This window comes from Spermophilus citellus, assembly GCF_964194105.1.
Source record: "Spermophilus citellus genome assembly, chromosome: 10".
Lineage (NCBI taxonomy): Eukaryota > Metazoa > Chordata > Mammalia > Rodentia > Sciuridae > Spermophilus > Spermophilus citellus.
This window is the reverse complement of record NC_138197.1, coordinates 126,537,400-126,563,099: the sequence shown is the minus strand read 5'-3', so window position 1 is coordinate 126,563,099 and position 25,700 is coordinate 126,537,400. Positions and strand designations below refer to the sequence as shown.

The 25,700-nt window shown below is 60.7% G+C and overlaps 1 protein-coding gene across 3 annotated transcripts; it reads left to right on the top strand.

Annotated features, from left to right (window-relative positions):
- The first annotated feature begins 1,331 nt into the window (after positions 1–1,331).
- On the top strand, positions 1,332–24,612 carry LOC308657828 (cytokine receptor common subunit beta-like). Of its 3 annotated transcripts, none has more exons than XM_081309994.1 (15): positions 1,387–1,427; positions 5,721–5,821; positions 6,096–6,181; positions 6,978–7,101; positions 10,333–10,523; positions 11,959–12,116; positions 12,192–12,360; positions 12,848–12,983; positions 13,135–13,292; positions 15,096–15,229; positions 16,065–16,227; positions 19,234–19,324; positions 19,508–19,565; positions 20,141–20,244; positions 22,780–24,612. In XM_081309994.1, exons 3-15 carry the CDS (start codon positions 6,109–6,111, stop codon positions 23,684–23,686), a joined length of 2,466 nt encoding a protein of 821 aa, XP_081166120.1. In that variant the 5' UTR covers positions 1,387–1,427; positions 5,721–5,821; positions 6,096–6,108; the 3' UTR covers positions 23,687–24,612. The 3 variants fall into 3 exon arrangements, with proteins under 3 accessions (XP_081166121.1, XP_081166120.1, XP_081166119.1); XM_081309993.1 differs by having other exon boundaries at positions 5,944–6,181; XM_081309995.1 differs by lacking the exon at positions 5,721–5,821 and having other exon boundaries at positions 1,332–1,427.
- The last annotated feature ends 1,088 nt before the right edge of the window (positions 24,613–25,700 follow it).

The following is a 25,700-nucleotide window of genomic DNA, read 5'->3' as shown; positions in this document are numbered from 1 at the left end:
TCCTCCTGGGGTCTCAGTGCCTGTGTCTCTGGTAGCTTGTTCTTTTACTCTGGATTTTCCCAGAACAATATCATAGATGGCTTGAGCTTGAAAAATTTAAATAACAATAAGAGGCCTCATAATAGAGATTTAATTATATTACAAGCCTCATCTTTGTAGAGCTTTTATTGCTTAGAGAAGTATCATTTAAAGCTTGAAAAACTAGCATCCCTTAAATGAAATAAAATCCTTTTAAGAACTCTGTCTTTTTTTATGTGTGTGTGGTTTAATTCCATTTAGGCATTGGATCCTTCATGTAAAAGCTCTATTTGAGAATTCTCAATGTCTTGGAAGGAGTATGTCAGAAATAAGATTTCAACTTTGTGGCATCCAAATTGACAAGAGGAAAAAAAGTTCGAAATCAAGTAGAGGAGCCAGGACCAAATATTCTTGGACCAGATAACAACCAGGAGGAGGAAGAGGAAGAAGGAAGGCACCGTTAATGATAATCGTGTTTTGCTCGTTATCTAAACCACAAAATGTCAGAAGAATGTGTTAGGAAAGAAATTCCTCATGGTTTTACATCTCTGGGGGCTAAAATGTGAACAGTTGAACACTAGAAATGATCGCTAGGGACTGCTACGGTCATCACAAGTCACAGAGGAAGGCTGCGGTATCTCCCTGAGCCACTAATCTGAAGGACAGAGACCCTTCTAGAGAGTTCTATCTGAGCAATGTCCTACTGAGCACAGACAGATCAGGGACACTATCCGATGGGCTGGTGGGACAGGAGGGTTGAGCGTCTTGCCAAGGCCACACGGCTGGGAGGTGGCAGAGCTAAGGTCTGAACCCAGACAGGCAGCTGCAGCTAGACAAGCTCTTCTGGGGTGTGGCTCCTCCTGCCACCCCAGGGATGAGGGCCCAAACTTACCCTTCTCACAGAACCCAAACTTTCCACGAGGCTCCCATATCGTTATTTAGTTCAAAAATATTTTATTGTTTAATATATAAATATCTTCATAAAAGATAATGAGGAAATTAAATGAGATGATTTGCACAGGGCCACCCTGTCAGGAATGCTGGGGGGCGGTCACCCCAGGTCTGTGTGGCTCTGGGACTCTGACCTGCTCTGTCATCTGCAGCCCCCTGAAGCGGGAGGAGGAGCTAGGACCTGAAGCACATGTTGAGTTTGCAGAGTCACTGAGCGGTGTGGAAATCTTCCCCACACAAGGGACGACATTCGCAAAGTCACTGGTACCTAAAATTAAAAAAAAAAAGAAAAGAAAAGGAAAACCCTGATACTTGGAGTCCCCTGTTCTGAGAATTTGGGTGACACTTCCTCTTCCTGCTCCTCCTTTCCTCGTCCCTGTGGCACAAATAAATAGGCAGCCCGAGCTCTCCGCTGCCTGGAGGCCCCCCAAGGAGGCTGGCCTGTCCCCCTCGCAGAGGTAGGGCCTGGGTCCCAGGGCAGGGCTGAGGGGGGGAGTCCAGGAGGGAGGGACAGGGAGCTGGGGGTGTCAAGTGGCGGCTGGCTTTGGGGATTTGGGGAGGACCAGGATCAAGCCCCTCAGGCAGGCAACGAGAGGCTGGAGGAGAGAGCGTGGGAATCAGTTCCCTGCTCTGTCCCCTGCTTTGCCACAGAGGTGCTGTGTTGAAGGTGTGGGGACGGTGAGAATACTTCCCTCCCTGGGGGCTTCTGCCTCCCCATCTTTACGCCGGGCACATTGGAGAGGATAATCTCTGCGACCCAGCTCTGCCCCCCAGATGTGCGAGTGTGTATGTGTGTGTGTGTGTGTGTGTGTGTGCGTGTGCAAGGGGCCTCACTGGTGCGGGGAGAAGACAACGGAGGAGGGAACTCGGCTCCAGTCAGGTTCAAACTTGGCCCGGGGAGGGCAATTTCGGAGCTGCCCTTGTGCAGAGGTGTCTGAGGACTCCCCAGGGTGGCAGACTGTCCTTTATCCTGTGACCTTGTTCAATTCACTGGTTTTAATAGCTTTTTAAAAATCGTTCACTTAAGATTTTCTGTCTACGTGAGTAGCATCCTGAATGAGGACGGTTTACAACTGAATCCGTCCGTCTGTACGGCCCACAGCCAGGTGTGCTAGTCGGTTAAGCTGCTGACAGATGCCACGGGAGACCTAGGGCTCTTGGAGAGAGGCTCCTGGGAACAGTCATGGCGACGGGCTGGGCAGTGCACCTCGGTCGCACACGTGCCTCCCATGCATTGCCAAAGGACATGCCTCGGTTCCCTCGTGACACTGTCCAGTGGCGGCTAGATGCGCACCTCCCTCTGCACAGTGCTCCGATCTGTGCCAGGCACCGCAAGGTGAGGGTTGTAGCTTGGGCTACAGAACCAGCCTCAGCTTAGCGGCCTTTGTCCCATTGTGTCCCAGCATCCCGAGGACCTGGCACGCATGCAAGAAAGCAGCTTTCTATAGACGGCACTAATCTGCCCCAGTTCCCAGGATATACCAGGGACAGCCAGGACCATTCGGGGAAACACGTATCTGGGCATTCTGATCCAGGCTCCTCTCACTGTGCCTCAACTTGACTCGGCTGTTGAGAACCGCGAGGACAGGGTGTTTTCCTGTCCTCCTTTTCTCCAAGGGTGACACACCCACCTGCCATGTGCCTGAATGCCTTTACAATCTCATTGCGCCCATCTTCCAGCTTTTGTGATGTCCCTAAGATGGCACATGGGGATGTATATCGTAGCCAAATCCCATCACTGTACAAAGAGCATCCAACTACAGCGAGCAGAGCTGGGAGAGCAAGCCGGCCGGGAGGGGCCTGGAACCCAGCAGAAGCGGGATCAGGGATGTTCACTTATGGTGGATATGGGTCTGTGACTTGGGGCCAAGGACTCCTCATGACCATGGTCAGGGTGCATGCACAACCCTGTTTTCATGAGGGCACAGACTGCAGTCCCCACCCTGGTGCCACTCTGCTCTGAAGCTCCCCTTTTGCCTCTGGATTCTTCTTTGAGTGACGCTGAGAGTATGGGGGCACCTCCTGGAGCCCCACATCGAGGCTGCTGCTCTGCAGAGCTTCTCTCACTCCCAGCAGGTAGGGTCGCAGGTGACCTGGGAAGCACGTGGGCTGTTCCCTAAGCCACTCCAATTATAAGGCACGTGTGGCCATCTACCGGTGCCACATGCCCATCTCCATCCCCACGGGGTTGCCGGGAATGTGTCCGCCCGTGCCCTTTGGCTTTGCGGTATCTGTGCGCCACCCAGCACAGTGCACCTTGGCATAGCTCGGCCATGTTCATTTGCCCCCATACCGACAGGAAGGCATGTTGGGGTCCTTAAAAGAAAGTAAGTCTCAGTCCAGGTCCGAAGGGCAGTTGGTCAGCAGCGACCGTGAGCAGCGACCGTGCTCCAGCTGGCCGCGCCTGTCCATTGCAGCTGGACGGCTGGTTGTAGATGCCACAGAGACCAGCAGGGGGCGACAAAGGAAGTGCATTGCAGGCCCCGCGGCTGGTTTGGTTCTGCGTTTCTGCCAGGGTCACTGGTTCTGGGACAGAGGAGCTCTAAGGGTGGAATGCAAGAGGCTTTAAAGAGAGAGAGTCTTGATTGGTCAACAATAACCAAGTGACCTGATGAGACCAGGGAAGAAGATGCCAGCCTGGGCCCACCCCAGGTTCACAGTACTGTGCCCCGTTTGTCCCTGTGGTCTCTGCAGGGGGGTTGTTACAGACCACAGTGAAGTGACAGGTCCTTCTCTAGTGACGGACACTAACCCTGGGTTAGTCATTTTATTAGAAGGAAGAGGTGACCCTGCACCTCTAGGCTCTAGTTCCATGCCTCGTTCTAGCCCCTTCCCCAGCAGACTCTCTGGGCCCCCGGGGCAGGTCCTGCATCAACAGTGACAGCCGTTCACCCAGGGTTCTCGTTTGTGGAGTGAGGTGCCTTCTCTAAGCCCCGTTGCTTAGATCCGGATGGCACGATCAGGTCCTCATGTTGATGTCTGGCAGGCAGTGGGCCGTGTGCTATGGCCATGTCCATTTGATGGACATCACGGTCACTTGGTCCACATTACCAAGGACCCACCCATTGTTCTGGGGGCCACCCACCCATTCACTCAATTAGTCCTGTTGCGCTTGGGTCATAAGATCAGAGGAAAGGATAGCACGTGTCCAAATTTTGGGCCCATTCCTGTACCATCTGACCAGTAGTAGAGCATGTCTCCTTGTCATCGTCCACGTCAGCAGGGTGCCACACGTGGTGCAAAGCATTTCAAAGCCAGGCATGGTGGCCTTCTGTGGGGCTTTCCACAGCCCATGCCTGCGGTGGTCCTCTGTCTGCCCTCCGATGCTCACGAGGTGCAGTGAGGTCACCTTTGTCCAGCCACCTTTTTAGAGCTGCCCGCCTGCTATGTGGGGATTGGCTGCGCTTGCTTTGTGACCCGGCAGAACAAGGGTCACGTACGAGCACCGTGTCGGAGCCATTACAAGGAGCCCTGCTTCTTTGCTGGGGACTGGAGAGCTTTCCTTCCCTGTGGCCCATGCATGTAGGGAGTCAGCAGCGTGTGTCCCTCGGCACATTCTCCAGCCCCAACCTCAGCTAGTGTACCTGCTTCCCAAGTGCCTGGCAGAGACACAGGGTTGGTTGCTGCCACATGTCACTGTGGTGATTGTTTCTGAATGTCTTCCTGTATCTTGTTCCCTTTCATCCCTGTGACCAAGATCCTCAGGCAACTCTTGCTGTTCTGTTGCCCTTGGCCTCAGACCCACCAGGGCAGCTGGAGACGTCAGTTTGTAGGATCGCTCTTGGGCCACTGTGCCCAAGGCTCGTAACTTCTTCACAGCTGTTTGAGAAAAGCCCTTGAGCTCAGGTCCCAGTCCCCTGCACCCCCTTCCTTTTATTCACTAAATGGCAGAGTGGTCTTAACATCTGCTTTAACAATCCCCCAAAGGTCTGCAGCTACTGGGCAGTGGTCAGGGTAGGGGCACTTGGGCTCCGTAAAAGTGCCTGGTACTGGGCTGGGCCCAGGGCTCAGTGGTAGAGCGCTTGCCTGGCATGTGGGAGGCACAGGGTTCGATTCTCAGCACCACATAAAAATAAATGAATAAATAAATAAATGTCCATCAACAATTTAAAAACAAAACAAAACAAAAAAATGGCTGCTACCATTCAGTGGTACTGTTCCCACCCCGACAGCCCCCGAGGACTTGACAGAGAACTCCGGTTCTTGCAATTTGGGGTGTGAATGGCCGATCCTCTCTCTTGGTGTGGTTTGTTCAGCTATGCGTGGGCAGGGCACATGGAGACTTGGAGAAAGCAAGAGGGCAGGTTTGCTAGATGTAGAGAAAGAAGGGGAGGGATGGGGAGGCCTGACGGAGGGTGAGACATGATGGTTCTCCACCTAGAAGCCCTGGAGCCAATCTCCCCTTCCGCCCACCCTTTCTCCCTCCTTCCCTTAACTTTTTTAAGAGCCTCGTGGGACGTCAGTTTGCATCATGGTTTCCTGAGCAGGTGTGTGGCGGTGTGCATAGGTGTGCAGAGGTGTGCATGCTTGTGTGTTTTGTGGGTTTCAAAAATTGGGGGGAAGAGAAGATAAGACACTTGACTCTGAAGATACCACAAAGGACAGCAGGGAAACAGGAGCCGCCTCAGCTCCTGCAGCACCCAGGGAACAGGCAGTGCCAGGCTGGGGCCGGGGATGAGGGACACTGGGCACTCCGTGCTGGGAGAGGGGTGGCCCAGAGGGTGACTGTGCATCCTGCCTCCCCCCGTCAGAGGAGGATCCCAAATTATATCCATCAGAATCATGTGGGGTGCAAACCCCCAGAGCAGAGGGCGAAGCACAGCCAGGGGACAGATGAGGAGACCAAGGCCAGGTAGGAGAGGCCGCTCAAGGACGGGAGCTCAGGCCGCCCTCCCTCCAGCGCAGGCTTTGCCCTGTTCCTGGCCATGTCGGGGGAGGAGGCCCGTCTGATCCTGTTCCATACGCCTTCCTTAGGCCCTGAGTGAGGAACCCCTAGCAGAGGACAGAGAACAAAAAGCTGGCCCCCTGGGTCTGGCCAGCCTCTGGCTGTGAAGGACACAGGAGTCTAGGCCTTGTGACCCCCAGCCTGTCCATCACTCACCTGTGTCACCCGCCTGCACTTCCAGGGCTGACAGGAAGATGGCGCTGACCTGGGGGCTGCTCCTCCTGGCCCTGCAGGCTCCCTGGGGCCAGGGGGTGACAAGGACAGAAGGTGAGTCTGACGGCTCCCTCCCTCTACCCTCCCCCTCACTGCTGGGCCCTGAGGGCCCTCCCCCACTGGACCCCAGAAGCTCCTAGAGCCAGGCTCCGGCCATCCTCCCTGGGTTTCCCTCATTTCTTCTGCCCGTCCTCCTCCTCCTCCCTGGGAACCGCCCCTGTCCCCATGTCCCTGTTCCCCCTCTCCTGGCCCCCTGGAGAACCTGGCTGAGGCATGGTCCCTTCTCTGCCCACGTTTCTCAGCGTGGCCCCCGAGGCCCTGCCTCCAGGTTGGCCCAGCCCCCTCTGCCTCCCTCCTCACAGACCCTCCATCCTCTGGTGGCCTCAGGGTCCCACCTCGGGTCCTGGGCTCTCTCCCACTTCAGCCCCCGGGGAACTTCACTTCTCTGGTGACCCCAGGGGCCATGTCCCCCCTCCAGGCCCAGCCTGGCAGGCTGAGGGCAGGGAGCAGGGCCCAGGGCCGGGCAGTGCCTGCGGTGTCTTGGGCCTGGGCCCCGCCTCTCCTCCCTGGTGCACATGGGGTTGGGGACAGGACCTGTGCCTGAGGCAGGTCCCTGTCCTGAGGGACCTGGAGCAGCACGAGGCAGGGCCCTGAGGTGCTGAGAACCAGCTCATCTGTGCTTCTGTCAGGAGGGGACTGTCCCCACCTCAGAGCCCCCAGCTCACACAGGCCCAGGGCCTCTGCAGGAAGGCAGGAGACCCCTCCCCAGGGCTGCACATCCCCGAGGAGCTGGGGTGGTGACAAGGGACACTGAGGGGACAGGAGTGACCCCTCCTGCTCTGCCCACCAGAAACCATCCTGCTGAAGACGCTGCGCTGCTACAACAACTACACCAGCCGCATCGTCTGCAGGTGGGCGGACACGCAGGACGCCCTGCGGCTGCTCAACCTGACCCTCCATCGCAGGGTGAATGGGTGAGTGGCCCTGGGAGCTGGGACACAGGTGGGACCTGCCCTGTCACTGTGCCTGTCCCCCGTGCTGTGGAGTGGAGAGGGGCGTGTTGGTCAGCGTCGGGTTGGACCACTCACAGGACAAGGGAGGAGGGTGGCCCAGGACCCCCCGGGCCCAGCGCAGGTGTCGATGTCGGGGTCCTGGGGACAGACAGCCTTCCAGGCTAATGGTGGCCACTGACTTAGTTCCTCCTCCCTGGAGGTGGACGGGGCAAGGACACCAGGCCCAGTTCACAGAGGAGGAGACGGAGCCCAGGGAGGGGAGGCCCCGGCCGGCCACAGGGTGGTCAGGACAGGCGGCAGCACAGAGGCAGTGTCCCCAGCCCCACCACCGCCCCATGAGGGTCCCCCACCCCCGTCCCATGGCTGCTGTGCACAGGCCACTGGGGGTGGCTGACCTCACTCTGGCCTGTTGGGGATCTCAATCACCACGAAAGACACAGCCAAGGGCGAGTCCCAAGGAGCAGGGAGGCCTCTGGAGGCTGCTCCTGAGTCCTCCATGCGCCTTCCCCTGTCCCCCAGGGCCACCCTCCCTCCCCCTCACTGCGACAGCAGAAGCCTGGAAGGGGAGCCCCACCCCCGCTCCCCCCCGACCTGCCACCTCCCTGGACCTGGCCTGGTCAGTGTCCCCGGCCCTGCCGGGAGTCATGTCCCAGCCACTCTGAGCCCTGACTTGGACCTTCAGGTCTCACTGCTCAAGGACGTGGCTGTCACCACCGTCCCCACCCCCTGTGCCATCGGTGGTGCCCTCCCCCAGGCTCATCCCCATCACCTTGTAAGTGTGGCCCGATGCCGGGCTCCAGACGCCAACAGTGACGGCAGCCCTGGCAGCTCCTGGCCCTGCGTCCCCGTCCCCGCAGCCCCAGCCCCTCCCTCTGTCCCTCACCATGGCTCTCCTCTAAGTTACTGGTCCTGCCTCCATGAGTCCCCTTCCCAGATCCCGCTGTCCCCACCCTGCCCCCTGCAGTGAGCCATACTCCAGAGCTAGGGAAGTGCCAGCCCTCTCTGTCTGGCTCTGGGACGCACCTCTTCGGGATGACCACCGTGTCCTTGTCACTCCTCTGGCACCTGACTCAGTGCCGTGTCACCCAGACCCCTCATGTCCCCATGCACCCCGTTGGTCTCTTCCTCTACTTCCTTTATTTATTTATTGTTTATCTCAAGGTGAAGGTGAGCTGGGCCTGGGCTGGCCTGGGCCTGGGCCTCCTCTCTTATGTCTGGAGCCAACCTTTAGATCTGGCCTGGGCCGCGGGCACCGCCTCTCAGGTGGAAGTCTCTCGCCCAGGCCTCGCTAACGGCCGCCACCTGCCTCTCCACATTGTCACATGGAATAGGTGTCTCTGACTCCAGATGTCCCTAAGGCGCTCCTGCCCCTCTCCCTCGTCTCCCTGCCCTGAGTGGGGCCGGGCGGCCACCCTGAGCAAGGGGAGGCTTGGTCTGGTTTAGGATCTGCCCTCCCCCCCTCCCGCTGGCACCTGACCCCTCCGCAGATGCTGTCAAACTGTCCTTCACACAGCACTTGATTCTGGCGTGCCCACCCCTCCTCCCTGTGCAAACCACTTCCTATCACGGGGACGGTCCAGGAGCCGCTGGGTGGCCCCAGCCTGCCCCATCCACAGCCAGCCCCGAGGTGCCCGTCACAGCCTGCTCCAAACAGCCACCCCTTCCTTCTCTCTGTCAACATCCGCCCCGACCCACAGAGAAACCAAACTCCCGGCACGGCCAGGCCCAGGTCTGCTTCGCTCACGGCCGCGGCTCATGCACAGGAGTTAGTGGGAGCAGGGAAAAGGGATGACGAAGGACCCGGAGGACGGGCGGCTGCGGCCAAGAAAGACCATCGCGACCGGAGGGGGCCATGTCAAGGCTCCCGCGGGGACTGGGGGACAGTGTTGCCCTGGGGTCGGGGCCCTGCGTGGTCTTAAGTTCCAGGCTGCTCTGCCTTCCTGACACACAGGCTGCTGTCACCTGAGGGTCACGACATGTCCTGGGTCCTTCCTGGCTACCGATTGGGAAGTTCGCGACTCGTGTCTTTTTAGTTTCTTTTCCCAGGAAAAGTTCGATCAGAGGAGGAGCAGAGGGCAGCCTCGGGTGGAGAAGGGTTTTATTGCATCCGGTAGCTTTGATCACAGTCCTGTCTGCAGCCAAGCTGGTGGGGACTCGCGGTCTGTCACTCAGCCTCGCGAACTCAATAATGAGTGAACTTCAGCCAACTAACAGCCGGGGAAGCAGAGGGCCCAGATGGGCAGGCCTGGTCCCATTTCCCCTACTCCACTCCTTACAGGGGGTCGGTCCCTAATCGTGCTAACCGCCTGGGCCTCTTGTGAGCACTGCGTGGTCGGGTCACCGGCCAGTCTGCAGCCCAGGCCACCTGCCCCTGCACTCTTAGGCACCAGCGGGCAGCACTGCAGGCTGGGCCCTGCCCTCTCTGCCGGGAACCCCCTGTCCTGGACTTGCCTGCTCTCCCGGCCACCTCCTTAGGAGGCTCCACCCCACCTCACCTGTCCCCTCCTTCTTTGAACTGCAGCCCCCACCCCAGAAGCTCCTAGACCTCTTGTCCCTGCTCCTGCTGTCCACGTGAAGTTGTCCCTACTGCTGTGTCAACAGTGGCCTAGCCCCCGCCCCCAGGGCCGCCGTGTGCGGGCAGGACCTGGGGTCTTCACTGATAGCCTGGCCCTGGACGACCCTGGCACAGGCAGCCGCTCTGTGACACCTGACCAACGGATGAGTCTTTTTTATTTGTTCTTGTTTTGGGTGGCAGTAGAGTGGGTGTCGACACGTCCATCCACGCCTATGACCTCCCATGGCTGTGGCTATACACCATGTGGCCTTTTGCTGGCCGCGTAGTCACAGAGGAATGTAGGAAGGAGATGTCCGGTTCATCCCACTGTCTCTCCCATCCCCTCTCCCTTCCCTTCCTTCCCCATTGTCTCATCCAAAGTACTTCTATGCCCCCTACCAGCCCTTTATGTGAGTCAGCAGCCACACGTCAGAGAGAACCTTCGGCCTTTGGTTTTTGGGGATTGGCTTATTTCACTTAGCATGATACTCTCCAGTTCCCTCCATTGACCAGCAAATGCCATAATCTCATTCTTCTTTACGGCTGAGTAATATTCCATTGTGTTCCACATTTTCCTTATCCATTTGATGAATGGATGACTCAAGTGCACATTAGCTGACCCTGTCCTCTCCTAACAGGGACCTTGCACAGCCAGTGTCCTGTGAGATCAATATGGACACATCCTCGGGGGACTGCCCAGCTCCACTGTGTGTGCACAGAAAGTGCCTCATTCCCTACCAGGAATTCGCCCTCGCTGACCACGACTACTACTTCTTCCAACCAGACCGGCCGCTGGGCAGCCAGCTCTGGGTGCCACTGGCCCAGCACGGTGAGGGGCTGGCCCCTGTCCACACAGGGGCACCAGGGTGGCCGGGCTACAGGAGGTGGCCAGGGAGGGAGTCTCCACGGGTTGGACCCTGTCCTGGGGGGACAGGAGATGGTGTCCTCACAGGGAGGCATCAGGGCAGGTGCCCCGTGAGGACGCTGCCCACGCGCCCCTGCCTGCTGCTCCTGCCACCTGCAGGCCCCTGGCTCCCGCCCGAGGGCTTCCCTCCAGGCAGAGCCCTCCCTGGGCTTCACAGGAAGCTCCTCGCTGACAGGACCCTCTGTCCTCGTCACCACCTCTACAGCAGCCCTGGCTGGGGAGGAGGCCCCTGAGGCCCAGGCAGTGCCAGAGTCACCACTGACAGGGACGGTCCGCTTTCCCTGGGCTTCCTCCACCGCAGACCCAGGTGGTCCCTGAGCCCTTCCGGGGTCCCGGGGCCACGCTGTGGTCTGTGGGGCTCACGCCGCCCTCTGGCTTGGGGGCAGGCGGCTGCTCTGCACAGTGAGGCTGTGTCTGCTGTGCACTTGAGGGACACGCGGGCAGCTCTGCAGACCCGTGGCTCCAGGGAGTCGGTGCCAAGACCAGGCAAAGTGAGGGCTGGTGTCGCGCAGAGGCCGGGGTTCGCCTCGCGAGCCTGGGACCTGGGCTCCACCCCAGCCCTGCAGGAAAGGTGCAGGGGCTTTGGAAACAGGTGGCGACGATGTCCAGCCCGAAGGGACCTCGCTCCAGCCTGAAGCTCACTGGCTCCGATCGGGGAGGCTGGCAGGGGCTGGGAGGGCACAGGGGTGCACCTGGCCTCTCGGAGGCTCCCCGGGGCAGACCTTGGACACTTCACGTCCTCTGTGGCTGAGGAGGGACCAGGAGGGGGAACATGGCTGAGGTGGGGTGACCAGGGGAGTAACTGGTCCCCAGGCTGCTCCCTGGGTGCTCTGCGGGAGCCCTGGGCGGGTCCCCACTCCCCGTCAGCCTCAGGGCGGGGAGCGCAGCCCTCCATCATGGGTGCCCCTCCTGGCTGGGGCTGGGCACAGGCTGGTTCTGTGCTGTGCCCTGCCATTCTGGGTTGGTGACTGCTCCGAGGCCCCAGCTCAGACCAGGTCCCTGTCCACATGGGACACCTCCACGTACCTTCATGAGGTTTGGTATTTGAAAGTCACCTCCCAGCAGTGAGCCTCCCAGTCGGGGGACCAGCAGCCATGCTCTCAGGAGCCTCTGGTCACCCAGGAGGCCCCGACAGACCGCTGGGCCCTGGAGATGGCTCCCTGGGCACAGCAGCCGGCCCTGGACCCACATGGCTCACTGCACCCCACGTTTCTGCAGAGGAAGGGCCACAGGGCCAGGGCTCCTGCCCACGGTCACCATGCTGCTGGGCCGCTCTGGGCTGGAACCCGTCCCTGGTGGCCCCCGTGGCCCTCACGTGCCCTCTGCTCCCTCCCTGCAGTCCAGCCGCCCCCGCCCAAGGACCCCCAGATCAGCAAGACCGGGGGCCATTTCCTGCTGACCTGGAGTGTGGCCCTCGGGGATCCCCAGACACCCTGGCTGTCGCAGGGGGACCTGGAGTTCGAGGTGGTCTACAGGCGGCTTAGCGACTCCTGGGAGGTAGGATGGGGTCAGCTCTGCCCGTGCCGGGGGGCGCCAGGCTGGCCCTTCCTGCAGCGCCCCTCTCTCCCTCAGGAGGCCACCAGCCTCTACTCCAGGTCCTCCCCGGCCGTCCTGGGCACAGAGCTCCTCGTGCCCGGCAGCACCTACGTGGCCCGAGTGCGGACGCGGCTGGCCCCCAGCTCGCGCTTCTCGGGACGGCCCAGCCGCTGGAGCCCCGAGATCCTCTGGGACTCGCAGCCAGGTACTGGGGTCCACGCGGGAGGTGTCCTTCTAGGACGGGTCTCCCGGGCAGTCGGGGCCCAGGAGTCCACTCGAGGCCTTGCGGACACCTGCTGCTGCGTGTCCTGGGCCTCCAGGGCCAACCCATGTGCTCGGGCAGCTGCCAGGCCGTCATGGCCCCTGGGGCTCCGTGTCCTGAGCTCTCTGTGACAACCACGACGTCATGGTCACAGCAGCCTTGCTGGTCGCTGTGTGTGAAGGAGCACCACGTGCAGGGCTGGTCCCGTCTCTGTGTCCTGTCCCCACACGAGGAGGCTTGGAGCCCGTCCCTGCCTCAGGGATGGGTGGACGTCCCACGGCCTCTGGGCTGTGGGCACCTGGCAGCTGCAGGCCAAGGCTCAAGCCCATGCTTGCTGCCCCAAAGCCTGGGGTCCCTTGTGCTCTGTCACCTGGTGTCCCCAGAGCTCTGGAGGGAGGAAGGGCACTGACCGAGGGCTGTGTCCCTCCAGGGGACGAGGCCCAGCCCCGGAACCTACAGTGTGTCTTCGACGGGGCCCACACCCTGGGCTGCTCCTGGGAGGTCAGGTCCCCCGTGACCAGCTCCGTCTCCTTCGGCCTCTTCTACGCGTCCAGCCCAGAGGCACAGTGAGTGTCCGTCCCCTCTCCGTCCTTCCCTGCTCTGGCCTTGCCCTGGCCAGGCCTCCTCCTGTCCCTGGGGCATGGTGGACGCTGGGACTCAGCCCAGGTCTCAGCTGTCCCCTGGGCCCCCTGTGTCCCTCCCTGTCCCTGCCCTCAGGGAGGAGGAATGTTCCCCGGTGCTGAAGGAGGAGCTCAGCGGCCTGTACACCCGGCTCCGGTGCCAGATCCCGGTGCCCGACCCTGGGGCCCGCGGCCTGTACGTCGTCTCTGTCCGTCCGCGGAGCGAGGGGAGGTTCATCAAGAGCTCCGACAACAGTGAGTTGGCCCGGGTTCGTGGGGTGCCTGCTGGCTGGTCCTCCCCGTGAATGCAGTCACCCCAGTGTGAACCTGGGCACGTGCACGGTACCCCTGCCCTGGCCTGCGGTTCTCCCTTGAGAGGGAATGGGGTCCAGTGACCAAAGTGATCAAAACATACCTGAAATCTTCATTTGAAATTCTTTGGAAATGCAATTGCTGCCCTTGGCCACAGGACCCTACTCTGGATCCTAGGCCGCTGGTCTGAATGGCCCTGGTTCGTCCCCTGCACTCTCAACATTTCCCGCAGTGTCCAGAGACCGTTTCACAGCCTGCATGGCCCCCAAAGAACGTCCATCGTCCCTCCTAGCTCGCTGTCTGCCTCTTGCCCCCCTCTCCAATCGTCTCTATGCTTTTTATTTGTCAACCAGAAACCCTAAATGTCACCTCCTCTCCACCTGCAAATCCTGCCACCTCTGTCTTCCAAATACGCCCAGAATTGGTGCCTGTCACTGATCCTTGGTTGCCTCTGGGTAGGGCTCTGCTTGGTCCAGCCACAGGTCCCCCCTGGTCCTGGCCCCCGCCCGCCCGCCCTCCGTGCCCGTCCCCCTTCCTGCCTGTCCTACTATGGCGACTTTCCCTCCAGCCGCCCCTGTGATCCATCTCGTCTGTGCCCGTCCTCTGCCCAAGCCTTCCCAGCACTCCTGCCACCCGGAGAGACGTCCTCAACAGCCTCTTGACCATCTCTTGCCCGCCCCAAGCCTGGCTGTCCCCTGGCCCTGGTGGCGTCTTCCGCGTCCTCCTGGGTTCCCCTCACCTCCTCTGGGCCTTTGTTCCAATGTCACCGTCTCTGTGCAGTCTCTGGGTTGTGTTTGCCATCTGCCTTGGCCATGCCTCCTGGCTCTGTCCTTAGCCACCTTGGCCTCCAGGGCTCTGACCACCTCCTGCCATGTAGCCCATTTCTCTGTCCCGTTGGGCTCAGGGGCGTGGACACTCTGTCCTGTTAACCGGGCTGCTCCCGAGCTTGACGCAGGGCCAGAGCTCAGGACCACACGGCATCCTCGCCCACAGTCTCTGTCCGCTGTCTGTCCCTCTGTCTCCCCCACAAGCTCCTCCCTCCCGAGTCCCCACCCTGTACCTCCGGTCCCCATGGACTTTCTGGGGATGGGGAGGGGGGAGGGGTTAGGAGCCCCCCGCACCGTGGCCTTGGACGCGAAGCAGAAATAACACCATAACCACGTGGGTGGACGCGCGCTCATCACCGTGATTGCTCTTGGCCCTCTGTGCTTTGAAGACCTGAGAAGAGAGGAGCACCTGGTCCCTGCCCTGCAGGAGGCTGTCCCTGGGAATCCCTGCCCTCCCAAGATGAGCCTGTTGTGCCTGTCCCTGTAGGACAGACCCTGTCCACTGCCCTCTGCCATGAAGATAAGGCAGGCCGAGCTGGGGGGGAGGGGCGGGGCTGCAGCCTGTCCCCTCCAGCTTCCCAAAGTGCAGGTGCCTGTGGCTAGTGCTACTAGAAGGTCCCAGTCCACCCAGGCTACCTAGGGTCTCAGGCTCAGGATGGCCACCCTCAGCTTCCTCAGTGACCACAGGATCCAGCAGGGCGGCCCCTGGCTGTGAAGACGGCAGGGAGCTTGCTCACCTCGCCAGGGAGGGCTGCTCCGGCCACAGGAGACGTTGACTCCCGAATTAGGGCAAAGACCCCCAAGAGGGGGGACCTGGGGGACCAGGCTGGTACCGAGAGCATGGTGGCCACCAGGGGTCACAGGGAAGGTTCCACTGGAGCATGGGTGTCATGGCCACCTCTACAATTCTCCCCCTCAGTCCAGATGGTGCGCCCGACTCTCAGTGTGACCAGAGATGGAAGCAGCTTCAGCCTGTGCTGGCGAGCGGAGCACAGTGACAAGATACAGCCAGCCTTCGAGGTCCAGTACCGCAGGGACGCAGAGGACTGGGGGGTGAGCCTGCACCCCGGGAGGGCTTCATGGGGCCGCAGCAGAGGGAAGAGCACCCCAAGGAGCTCAGCAGGCACCGGGGCCCAGCAGGGGACCAGGCAGAGGTCACCACTGGGCTGTGGGTCAGCAGGTGAAGGAGCTGAGGCTCAGAGGTGAGGGGCGAGGTCCCCTGAGAGTGCCCGCTAGGATGCAGCGGGGCTGAGACCCCCAGGGCGGGCAGAGACGCTGGGATGCGGGTCCCTGGGAAGTTGCCACGTCCTGGGCCCGTGCTTCAGGGGAGTCCTGCCTGGACCCTGATGTGGAGCAGAGCTGGTCCCGAGGGGCACGGGGTCCCAGGCCAGGGCACCAGATCCCCACACTCCAGGCAGACCTGGCTCCTGTGTGCAGACCCCCGCTCCTCTGAGCCCTGAGCAGAGCCACCCCAGAGCTTCAAGCAGGGAATGGAGAAACCGAGGCCAGGAGGGTGGGTCAGGGTGGAGCCAGGAGAAGGTTCCAGACTCCTGAGCGCCCACCTCAGGGCTAGACTGGCCCACTGCACTGTGTTCCTGGAGCAGCCATGATGACCACCTGCGGGCTGGGCGTCTCCAGGGGGTGGGCCAGGAGGTCCCCAGGGCCTGGGCCTGGTGCTCCCCCAGGGCTGAGAGCAGGGTCCCGGCCCTGGTGGACCGCTGTGCTACATGGACGCTGGAGCAGGGTCCGGGGGGCAGGAGGCCGTGCAGGGCTGCACGTGGCTCCATGGGATGGGGGGGGAGGAAGGGGGCCGGGCTGGGGCAGGAGGGGTGTGCTGATGTGGCCCCCACCTGGGCAGCACCTCCACCTCAGCCACCTGCCCCCACAGGACAGCAAGAGAGAGACCCTGCAGAGCGCCCACAGCATGGCCCTGCCTGCTCTGGAGCCCTCCACCCGGTACTGGGCCAGGGTGAGGGTCAGGCCCACCCCTGGCGTCTACAACGGCATCTGGAGCGAGTGGAGTGAGGCTTGCTCCTGGACCACAGAGTGGGGTATGTCCAGGGCCCACCTGCCCCTCCTGGGTCAGTCCATTAGGCCGAGGACACAGGAGGCGTGGGCAGGGAGGCTCCAGATTCCCCACTCCACCCGAACTCCTTCCTCCTAATGAATCCCCCATCCCTGGAAGTGACACCTGGCCTGCCACACACGGCAGGTGAGGACTTGAGAGAGCAGAGGAGAGTAGGTCTCCTTATCACACCTCCTTCAAATAGGGCTTCTACCTCTATTGATTCAGCCCCTGATTTCACTGGCCTTTGCGGCAGCCTCTGCCCCGCAGTGGTCAGCCTGTTTCCTGTTACCATGGCAGTGAACACTCAGGTGCTATAGACTGGGATCTAGGATTGGAGACTTTTGTTCTGAAGGTTCAGTGTTGTCTCTTCTCTACACTTGTCGCTTTAATTTGCCCCTAACCTTTCTCCTGGTGACTATTAATGGTTTGGATTTGGAATGTCCCCCAAATTCTCTGCTTGGTCCCCAGAGTAGCAATGCCCAGAGGTGGAGCTTAGATTCTAACTTCATTCATATCTGATGGGTTGATCATCTGAGTGGACTGTGGAGAGGTGAAGGCAACTGGAGGAAGTGGGGCAGTAGGTCACCGAGGGCACTGCAGGGTGCCCTGGGAGGGTATTTCTTGTGTCTGGCCCCTTCCTTCTCCCTCTGCTTCCTGTCTGCTTGGAGCTGAGCGACTTCCCTCTGCCACACCCTTCTGCTGTGAGTTCTGCCTCTCCTCAGGCCCAAGACCCTGGAGCCGTCAGCCCATGGGCTATGAGCTCTGAATGGTGTGCTAAAGTAAAATTGTCCTCTTCTTAAGTTGTCTGTGTCAGGTAGGTTGGCCACAGTGACAAAAAGTGACTAATAAAGTCGACATGGGTCCTGAGAAGTGGGACCCTTGCTGTGAATACATAGGGCCACGTGGTCTAGGAGCCTTTGACACTGATTTACAGGAGGAGATGCAGGCAGCGGGAATCTTAGGATGTTGTCAGCAGACTTCAGTGGACCCCTCCGCTGTGATCTTGGAGGACCAGAATGTTGTCGGGAACAGGGACAGTAAAGACTGTGCTCATGAGGTTGCCCGTGAGAATGAGGACTCCACTGGGAACTGACGAGAGGCCATGAGCCTCTCTGTATATCCTGGTGAAGAACCGTCTACATTTTGTCCACATCCTGAGACTTTCGCTAAATTTAAAACCAATGAACTAATTAATCTGGTGGAAGAACTTTCAAGGCAGCACAGCATTCAGGTGGTGACTTGGGTGTTTCTGGTGGCTTTCGCCAGTTTTATAGTGAGTGTTGGGAGGAAGAAAAGCAGAAAGATTTAAAAAATCTGCAGTTTGACCAGAAAAGCACACGGAAAATCAGGTCTGGGGAAGGTGGGACTCTGATTAGTCCCATTAAAAAGAAGCTGAATACTTTGCATCAGGACAATAGGACTTCTCAGTAATCAGCAAGATCTAACCATCCCCTGATTTAAGAGTCTAAAAGTGAAAGCTCTTCCTGCTAGTGCAGGGCTGTGCAGGAAGTTGTTCCCAGGATTTGTTTCAGCTGAGGAGTCCCCCAGGCGCTCAGAGACCTCAGCAGCTGTGGCCCAAGTAGGCCCAGCTGCCCGTGGAGCGGGTGGAGGGCCTGGGTGTTGCTCCTGTGGGGATGGTTTGGCAGGAATGTGGGACCGTGGAGTTAGGGGGCATCGAGGCTTCCACCAAGACTGCCCGGGAAGCCGCCCAGTGGGTGGGAGGGTGGAACCCCTGGGGCAGCCCCGGTGAGAGCAGCAGGTGAATCTGTAGAGAAGCAGAAGCTGTAATGAAAACCCCAAGAAGGTGAGTCCAGGACAGGAATGTCCCCCCAGGAAAGCTTCCGGCCGAGGAAAGAGCCGTCTCCAGAGAGAAGCCAGGTGGGCTGCAGCCGGCGAAGTGGTCAGACCTCCTGTGGGGCCCACGTCTCACACTGTGTGCCCAGATAACAGACGTGGAGCTCAGGGTGGATGTGGACCTGCAGGGTTCCATCTTGCTCTGGGCCCAGTCCATCTTTCTCTCCCCTATTTCCTCCGTTTTGGAATGGGAAAGCTGAATCGGCTCCCTTGTACGGAGGGCGTGTAACTTGCTTTTTAATTTTTAGTTGCTCACAGCCAAGGGTTGGCCTAGACTCTGGAGAGGCTTTCGATCCATGCTGGAACTTTGAACATGGAGTACATTTTGCAGGGGTTGGATGCTGTAATTTAGGTGGGGAGTGTCCCCCAGAGCCTCCTGGATTGCAGGCTTGGTCTCCGGAGCAGCAATGCCCGGAGCTGGGGCTTCGGTGAACTGTTGGACTGTGAGGACTCTAAAAGCATCCGTGGATTAATCCACTTGATGGATGATTTGAGTGGGCCGTGGGAGGTGAGGGAAGCGCAGGAGGTGAGAGCCACTTGGAGGAAGCAGGTCACCGGGCACTGGAAGTGGGTGCCCTGCGGGTATTTCCTGGCCCTGGCCCTTTCCTCTCTTCCCTTCTCCCTCTGTTCCTGGCTGCCAGGAGCCGAGCCGCTTTTCTCTGCCACTTTTCTGCCATGATGCTCGGCCTCTCCTCAGCCCAAGGCACGGAGCCATGGGCCCATGCTCGAGCGGCGTGGTGGAGGGAGGAGGCCAGGGAGACAAGAGGGGTCTAGAGCGGCCCAGATGGGAACTGCGGAGTCTCCTGGGGCCTTTGCACCTGCTGCCCCCGGCCAGCTGCCCGCTCCCCTCTGCACCTCTCAGATCCTCCTGGTACCTGGACGTCCAAGTCCAGGGAGTGCCCCCCCCCCCCAGCAGCCCTGGTGTGGGCAAGACCCCGAGACCCTGGACACCCTGACACTGAGCAGGGTGGGGGCTCACATCCAACCTCCCCTTCCTGGGGGTCTGGCCTCCCCCACCCACCCACGCAGGGAGCCTCCGCGGCCCCTCCTGACCAGCAGGGCCTTGGGGTCACCGGTCCCTCCCAAGCCTGCAGCCTTCCCTCCCCACCCTGAGCATCCCCCCCTCTGCCAGCAGTGCTGCCCACGTGGGTGCTGCCGATCGTCCTCGTCGTGGTCACCCTGCTCCTGCTCCTGGCACTGCGCTTCTGTGGCGTCTACGGGTACAGGTGAGGGCCCTCCATGTGGGGTGGGTGACCAGGACCCAGGGCCACCGAGGGCACAGCCTGGCTCCCTGCAGTTCCCGCTCTGCCATCTCCCCCGCCCCACCTCAGTGTCCCCTCTGTTCCTGGGCACGGGGGCCACTGGCCTGAGGTGTCTGGCAACGGTCCCCTCCCTGGTGGCTGTTGCAGGCTGAACAGGAAGTGGAAGGAGAAGATCCCCAACCCTGGCAAGAGCCACCTGTTCCAGGTAGGTCTGGCTGGGAGGGGCTTCCTCTGCTGTGTGTCCCCTGTCCCTGTCCTGCCACCTCCCTCCCCTTCCCGTGGGGGGCCATGGAGGGTGTGGGTGGGCCAGGCCTGAGCACCTGGAGGGCCTGGCCAGCAGGGAGCTGCCCCTGGACACCTGCAGGGACAGCAGCCCTGCCCTGGAGACAGGCCCCATGGGAGGGTGCCTGGGGGGGTATGAAGCTGGGCTTCTCAGGGGGCGACCACCTGGGGACACGGTGCCTGGGGCCAGGAGTCCTGTGGTCAGGTCACAGGGCAGCTCTGCTGTGGGGGCCTGGTGCAGAGTGCGGGAGGACAGGGAGAGTGTGGGGACGCCCAGGTGGGAGGAGCCTGGGAACAGGCTCCCTGTCCCCGGGAGCTCGGCACCTGGGGACTCACAGCCCCCTGGGCCGCCCTCTCCTGGTGCCAGGAGGCCGGGGCGTCCTGACCACCTGCAGGTCTCCCCAGGTCTGGGCTCGCCGAGGCCCCTCCCCCTCACTGTCCTGCAGCCCGCCCGCCTTCCCGCCCCCACCCACAGGCACCCTGTCCTTTCCCTTCCAGAACAGGGGTGCAGGCCTCGGGCCCACACCCAGCCTGTGGGCTGCCCCCAGCAGGAGCCCGCCTGCCCAGGGGCCCTGGGACAGCCTCTTCCCTGAGCAGGAGAGGTGAGTGTGTGGCTCTGCGGTGGCCCTGGGCCTCTGGGGATCCAGTTGGGACAGTGCATAGTGTGTGTCAGGAGTCTCGGGCGGTGTCCTGGGCTCACTGTGAAGGGACCCACAGAGGTGAGTTGCACTGAAGCAGGAGGCACCCAGGTGGACATCAGGCAGAATTTCCTGTCTGCCAGGTTAGAGGCCGGAGCGAGGCAGGGCCCTGGAGCCGATGACCTCTCCTGCCCTCCTGTCCAGGGAGGTGCCACACCACAGACTCTCTCAGCCACTGGCAGAGGCCTCTGTAATATGCAGGTTCCTTTGGGGACCCTCCATATGCTTTTTCTCGGGTCCCCTGCCTGGGACCTGACTTCTGAGTCCCCAGGTCTGGGGCCTGATACCCTTGATGGTCAGTGATGATAACAAAGGCTTGTCATCAGCCAGGCTTACTTCCGGTCCCAGGGCACTGGTGTGGGGTGGTGACCAGGCCAGTGTGTGACTTCCTGGTGATCAGGAGTGGGACCTGGGTTCAGGGAGGCCAAGCACCTCCTTGCCTCCTGGGATGCGGGGCCACAGTGGGGCCGCCCGGGTGACACGCGCAGGTCCTTCCTGGCTGTGAGGGTCTTTCCTCCCGAGCTCCTTCCGCTGGGCCTGGAGCCGGGACTCCTGCCCGGGCCTCTCCCTCCCGGCTGGGCAGGTCCTGACTGACCATTTCTTCTACCTCAAGTTGGGCAACGACACCAACCTCGTTGTCTTGTGAGGACCCACAGAGGGAGGAGGGTGGTGACAGTGCCTCTCTGCAGGGCTGTGACCGGGCTGCCCACCCAGGCCTCAGAGGGTCCTGGCCCTCACTGGGGGGTGGCCAGTCCTTCCCGCCCTGGGCAGGCAGGCGGGGCCACGGTGACACCTGCCCTGAGCTCCACTGGGGTCCTCCACTCAGGGCGCGGTGGCAGGCAAGGACACCACACATAACTCCTCCCTGGAAGCTGAGGTTTGTCCTCGAGTCCCGGTTCCTCGTTGTCCCCGAGTTACCCAATGTGTGACAGTATCCACTCATGACGGTATTAATTCATCTGCAGGGTGGCTATGAGAGTGTCCGGCTTGTAGGGTCACTGGGACAGTCTATGACATCCTGCCGACAGCAGCAGCCGTCCTTTTCCCAGAAGCCCCTGGGCTTGAGCCAGGCGTGTGCTCATGGGCTGTCACTGTCCACTGAGGACACGGTGCCCACTCTTCTGAGTGGAATCGAGGCCTAGTCTTCCCACAGTCGGTCTAGCACATGCCGACTGAACGGTTACTGTTCACCTGCTTTCAACATCTCCTCCTCTGTCACCGAGGCTCCAGGCCCCTGGGTGGGTGGGTCCTGGGTGCAGGTTCAGGTGAGTGTCCCCCAGACCCCCAATACCTCCCTGCGTGGACCCTGGCAGGGGGGCACCTTCAAGCTTCTCTCCATGGTCAAGGCTAAGGTCAGGGGCAGGCTGCGGCCCTCCTCAGACCTGCAGGGCTGGTGGAGGGTTTGCCAGGGCGGGGCTCTCCCAGTGCCAGCGAGGAGGTCAGCAGTGAGGGTCAGCAGGGGGCACGGCATGTGCAGTCTTCATTCCTTTCCAAGGATTTTGTTTCCTAATCGGTTGCAAAGCCAACAGGTCCCCTGGGAAAAGCTCAGGGCAAGGCAAAGGGTGGCTTTGGCCCCCCTTTCCTGGCCTCTGAGGGCCCATCCGTCTGCTCTGGCCCCTTGGCTACAGGTCAGTAGACACTCAGGAGGCCCCAGCCTCGGGGTGGCCAGGTCTGCAGCCTCCCTGACTCCACACAGCTGCCTGAGCCTGGGTTCTGGTGTCTGAATTGCAGGGGTGGCCGGCTGGGGGACTGCGTCCCTTCCTTTGGTCCCAAGTGGAGGGGAGCTTAGGTGTCTCCTCTCCACCTTACAGACCCGGAAGGAGGTCAAATGAGGCCACTGGTCCTTCCCTGTGAAAGACTGATCTCACAGAGGGACGCCTCCCTTCAGGAGGTGACAACAGGGGAGAGACAAGGAGGCCACTCTCAGAGAGCTGCTGCCTGCCAGGCCTGGGGCGGTAGCTGTGCAGGAGGGGTGGTCGGGCCCTCTAGGGACTCAAGGGTCAGGGTGTGGATGTAAACGGCTGCCTCCTGCCCCGGGTCGGGGGTGCATGGGCACAGGTCACTCAGGCGCAAGTGCAGAGAGCGCGGGGGAAGGCCCGGAGTGGGTGAGGGGGGAGCCAGTGAGCAAGCTGAGACCCTGCTCCTTGTGGCCAGAGCCCAGGGTTGGACTAGGAAAATGGCCAAGGCCTGACTTTGTGACCTTGGCCCAGCTGAAGGGCGGGAGGTCAGCTGGGTGCTGAGGGGCCATGATGTGGCACCCAGAAGGGTTGGGAGGGGAGTGGGAAGGGAGCAGGTGAGGTGCAGAGGGCCTCCCTCTGGGGAAGGGGCGGAGGGCGTCTGGTCTTCTCCCAGGCCCTCCTGCCTAGTGGAAGCCCCTGCTATCCCCCAGCCCCACCATGTCCTTCAGAGGCCCATTAGTGTCCTATTGTTCTCCCACAGGTTGCCTTCCCCAGATTTTGGGAACAGCAAGGTGTCACCTCTCACCATAGAGGACCCTCAAGTGCCCTGCCATCCACCATCTGGGCCCGATACAACCCCGGCTGCCTCGGGGCTGCCCACGGAGACACCCCCCGGCGCCCAGCCGGGCCCAGCAGCCCCCTCAGGCAGGGCTGAGAACCGGCTGCCCAGCTTCGACTTCAATGGCCCCTACCTGGGGCCACCCCACAGCCGCTCCCTGCCTGACATCCAGGGCCAGCCAGAGCCTCCCCAGAGCCAGGAACCAGCGCTCACAGGCTCCCTGGAGTACCTGTGCCTGCCCCCTGGGGGACAGGTGCAGCTGGTCCCCCTGGCCCAGGTGATGGGGCAGGGCCAGGCTGTGGACGGGCAGGGCCAGCCCAGTCCTGCGGCCCAGCAGACCCTCTCCCTGGAGTCCAGGGGCGACCCTGCCCCTCCTGCCCCTGGGCTGGGGGTGGGTGAACAGGACCCAAAGCCCAGCCCAGCGGCGCTGCCCATGAGCTCTGGAGACCCTGAGGACCCTGGTGTGGCCTCTGCCTATGTCACCACGGCAGACCTGGCTCTTGCCCTGCCCATGGGGACCCCATCTGTCTCTCTGGCTCCGCCTCTGAGCCCCACCTTAGTCCAGAACCCCAGTGTCTGCCCTAGGCCACCAGATGGGCCCCTTGGAGCCCCAGACCCCGGGAAGCCAGGGTTCGAGGGCTATGTGGAGCTCCCTCCAACCATGGGCCAGTGCCCCCAGCCCCCCACGGGCAGTGCTGCCTCTCCTGTGTCCAGCACCCCCATCCTGAGCCCAGGGGAGCCCCGGGAGGAAGTAGCCCTGGCGTCCCCACCTGCCGAGGGGCTCCTTGTCCTGCAACAGGAGGGTGACCACTCCAGTATTGGCTCCTGATGGCCCCTCCCCAGGCCAGCTGCCCACTCCTGGAGGTAGGGGCACTCACACTCACGTCCTGACCAGATGTCTCTGCCTGGGTCTGTGTTAAGGGCCAGGGATAATGTCCCTCTTTTGAGCAATGAAGCCAGCACTGGCCTGCAGAGTGACTACAGGCCTGGGAGTGTGGCGGCCACCTCTGCCGCAGCTGGGCCTCAGCACCTGCTTTCCGTCCTTGTTCCATGCCCGACTCCTTCCCGAGGTGATCTGTGTCCACAGGAGGCCGTCGTGATGAAAGGGGTGGTGGTCCTCCGCAGCTGTGCCTGGGGCCAGCCTCTGAGCTGGTTAGGACAGAGCTTTCGGGTCCTGGGCCTGAGGCGAGGCCTGGGAGGTGGCACTGCCAACGAGCCCCCAGGGTATGCTGGTGCCACCTAGAACCCCTGACTCCCATCTGGAAAGGAGGTGACCGTGGGGACAGTATGAGCATCGGTGGTCACCGGGGCTGGGGGCTGAGGGCTGAGCTGTGGAACAGGAGGACCCTCAGGCAGTGACCCTGCTCTGGGTGCTGGCTGGGCAGGTGTCCCTTTGTCAAAATGTGTAGAGTGCGTGACACCAAGAGTGCACCTGAGTGGAAATGAGGGGCTTTGGTGGCCGTGATGTATCAACAGAGTTCCACCCGTTGGAGCCAATGTCACACCACCCTGGGACTGACGGAGACTTATGCCCCGCCCCTAGTCTCATCTGTTGGAATCCTAAACTCAGGGTCATCGTCTGGGGAGACAAGGTGTTGGGGGTGACTAGGTCAGAGGACCCTGCCCTCGAGGCTGGGGTTAGGGCCCCTATAAAAGAAGAGACCCCAGAGAGACCCCGTGCACAGTGAGGGCACAGCAGGAAGGTACCCCGCGGCCCTCACTGGGCACCAAGTTCAGTGGCATCTGATCGTGGGCTTCAGCCTCCAAGACTGGGAGGAATAAATGTCTGTTGTTTATAAATCAGCCTGTGTGGGTCGTTTGTTTGTTTGTTTGTTTGTTTGTTTTAGCAGCCCAGACAGACTTAGACCACTGTGCAAGGATGTTGGTCACAGGGAAGGAAATAAGGGGCTGGGGGCTAGGTGGGAACCTGTGGACCTTGTTCTTGATTTGGCTGTGAACCTAAGACTACTCTAAAATGTGATCTGCTTTAAAAGTAGCATAAGCCTGGTACAGTGGCGCACACCTGTCATCCCAGCAGCTCAGGAGGCTGAGGCAGGAGGATGGCAAGTTCAAAGCCAGCCTCAGCAACTTAGTGAGACTCTGTCTCCTAATAAAAAAATGGAAAAAAAAAAGTGGTTAAGCACCCTTGGGTTCAATCCCCTATACCTAAATAAATAAATAAATAAAAATTTTAAAAGCGGGAGACTTAGCTCAGTAGGTAAGCACCTCTGGGATTAATCCCTAGTACCAGGGGGGAAAATGTGGCATCAGAATACCAGACCCCACACCTCCCCCAATTCTGGATGTTCTCAGAGGTTCTCCGCCCTCCATATTTACTGATCTGGTGAGTTAAAAATAAAAAAGGATCTCATTTGAATTTGAATATGCCTGGTTACCAGTGAGGACAGCCCACCTTTGAGCTTGCTTTATTGCCATCTGTAATTTTTAGGGATCATTCAAGTCATTGGGCCGTTTTTCCCTCGCGGACACTTACTGATGTGTGGGGACTCTTTGCTGTGACGGTGAGGCCTCTCCCTGCTATCTTCAGCCCTGAGTCAGCTGGGGCGTCCCAGCCTGAGCCCTCAATATGGGGTTTCCCCAAAACCCCACACCAGTGCCCAGGGATGTCACCCCTGCACCCGTGACTCCACATTCCCAGAGGCGTCCAGCCTCTCTCCAGACCTCCAGCTGGTGGCCTCTGGCCATGTGGAGACACAGGGCAGGGGAAACGTCACTGGACCCTGGATCATCCCACATCCACATGTGGAGCTTTAGAGGAAAGGCCTCCCTCTCAAGGGCAGGCTCTGAGCCTGAGGGCCAAGGTTTGAATCCTGCCTCTGCTT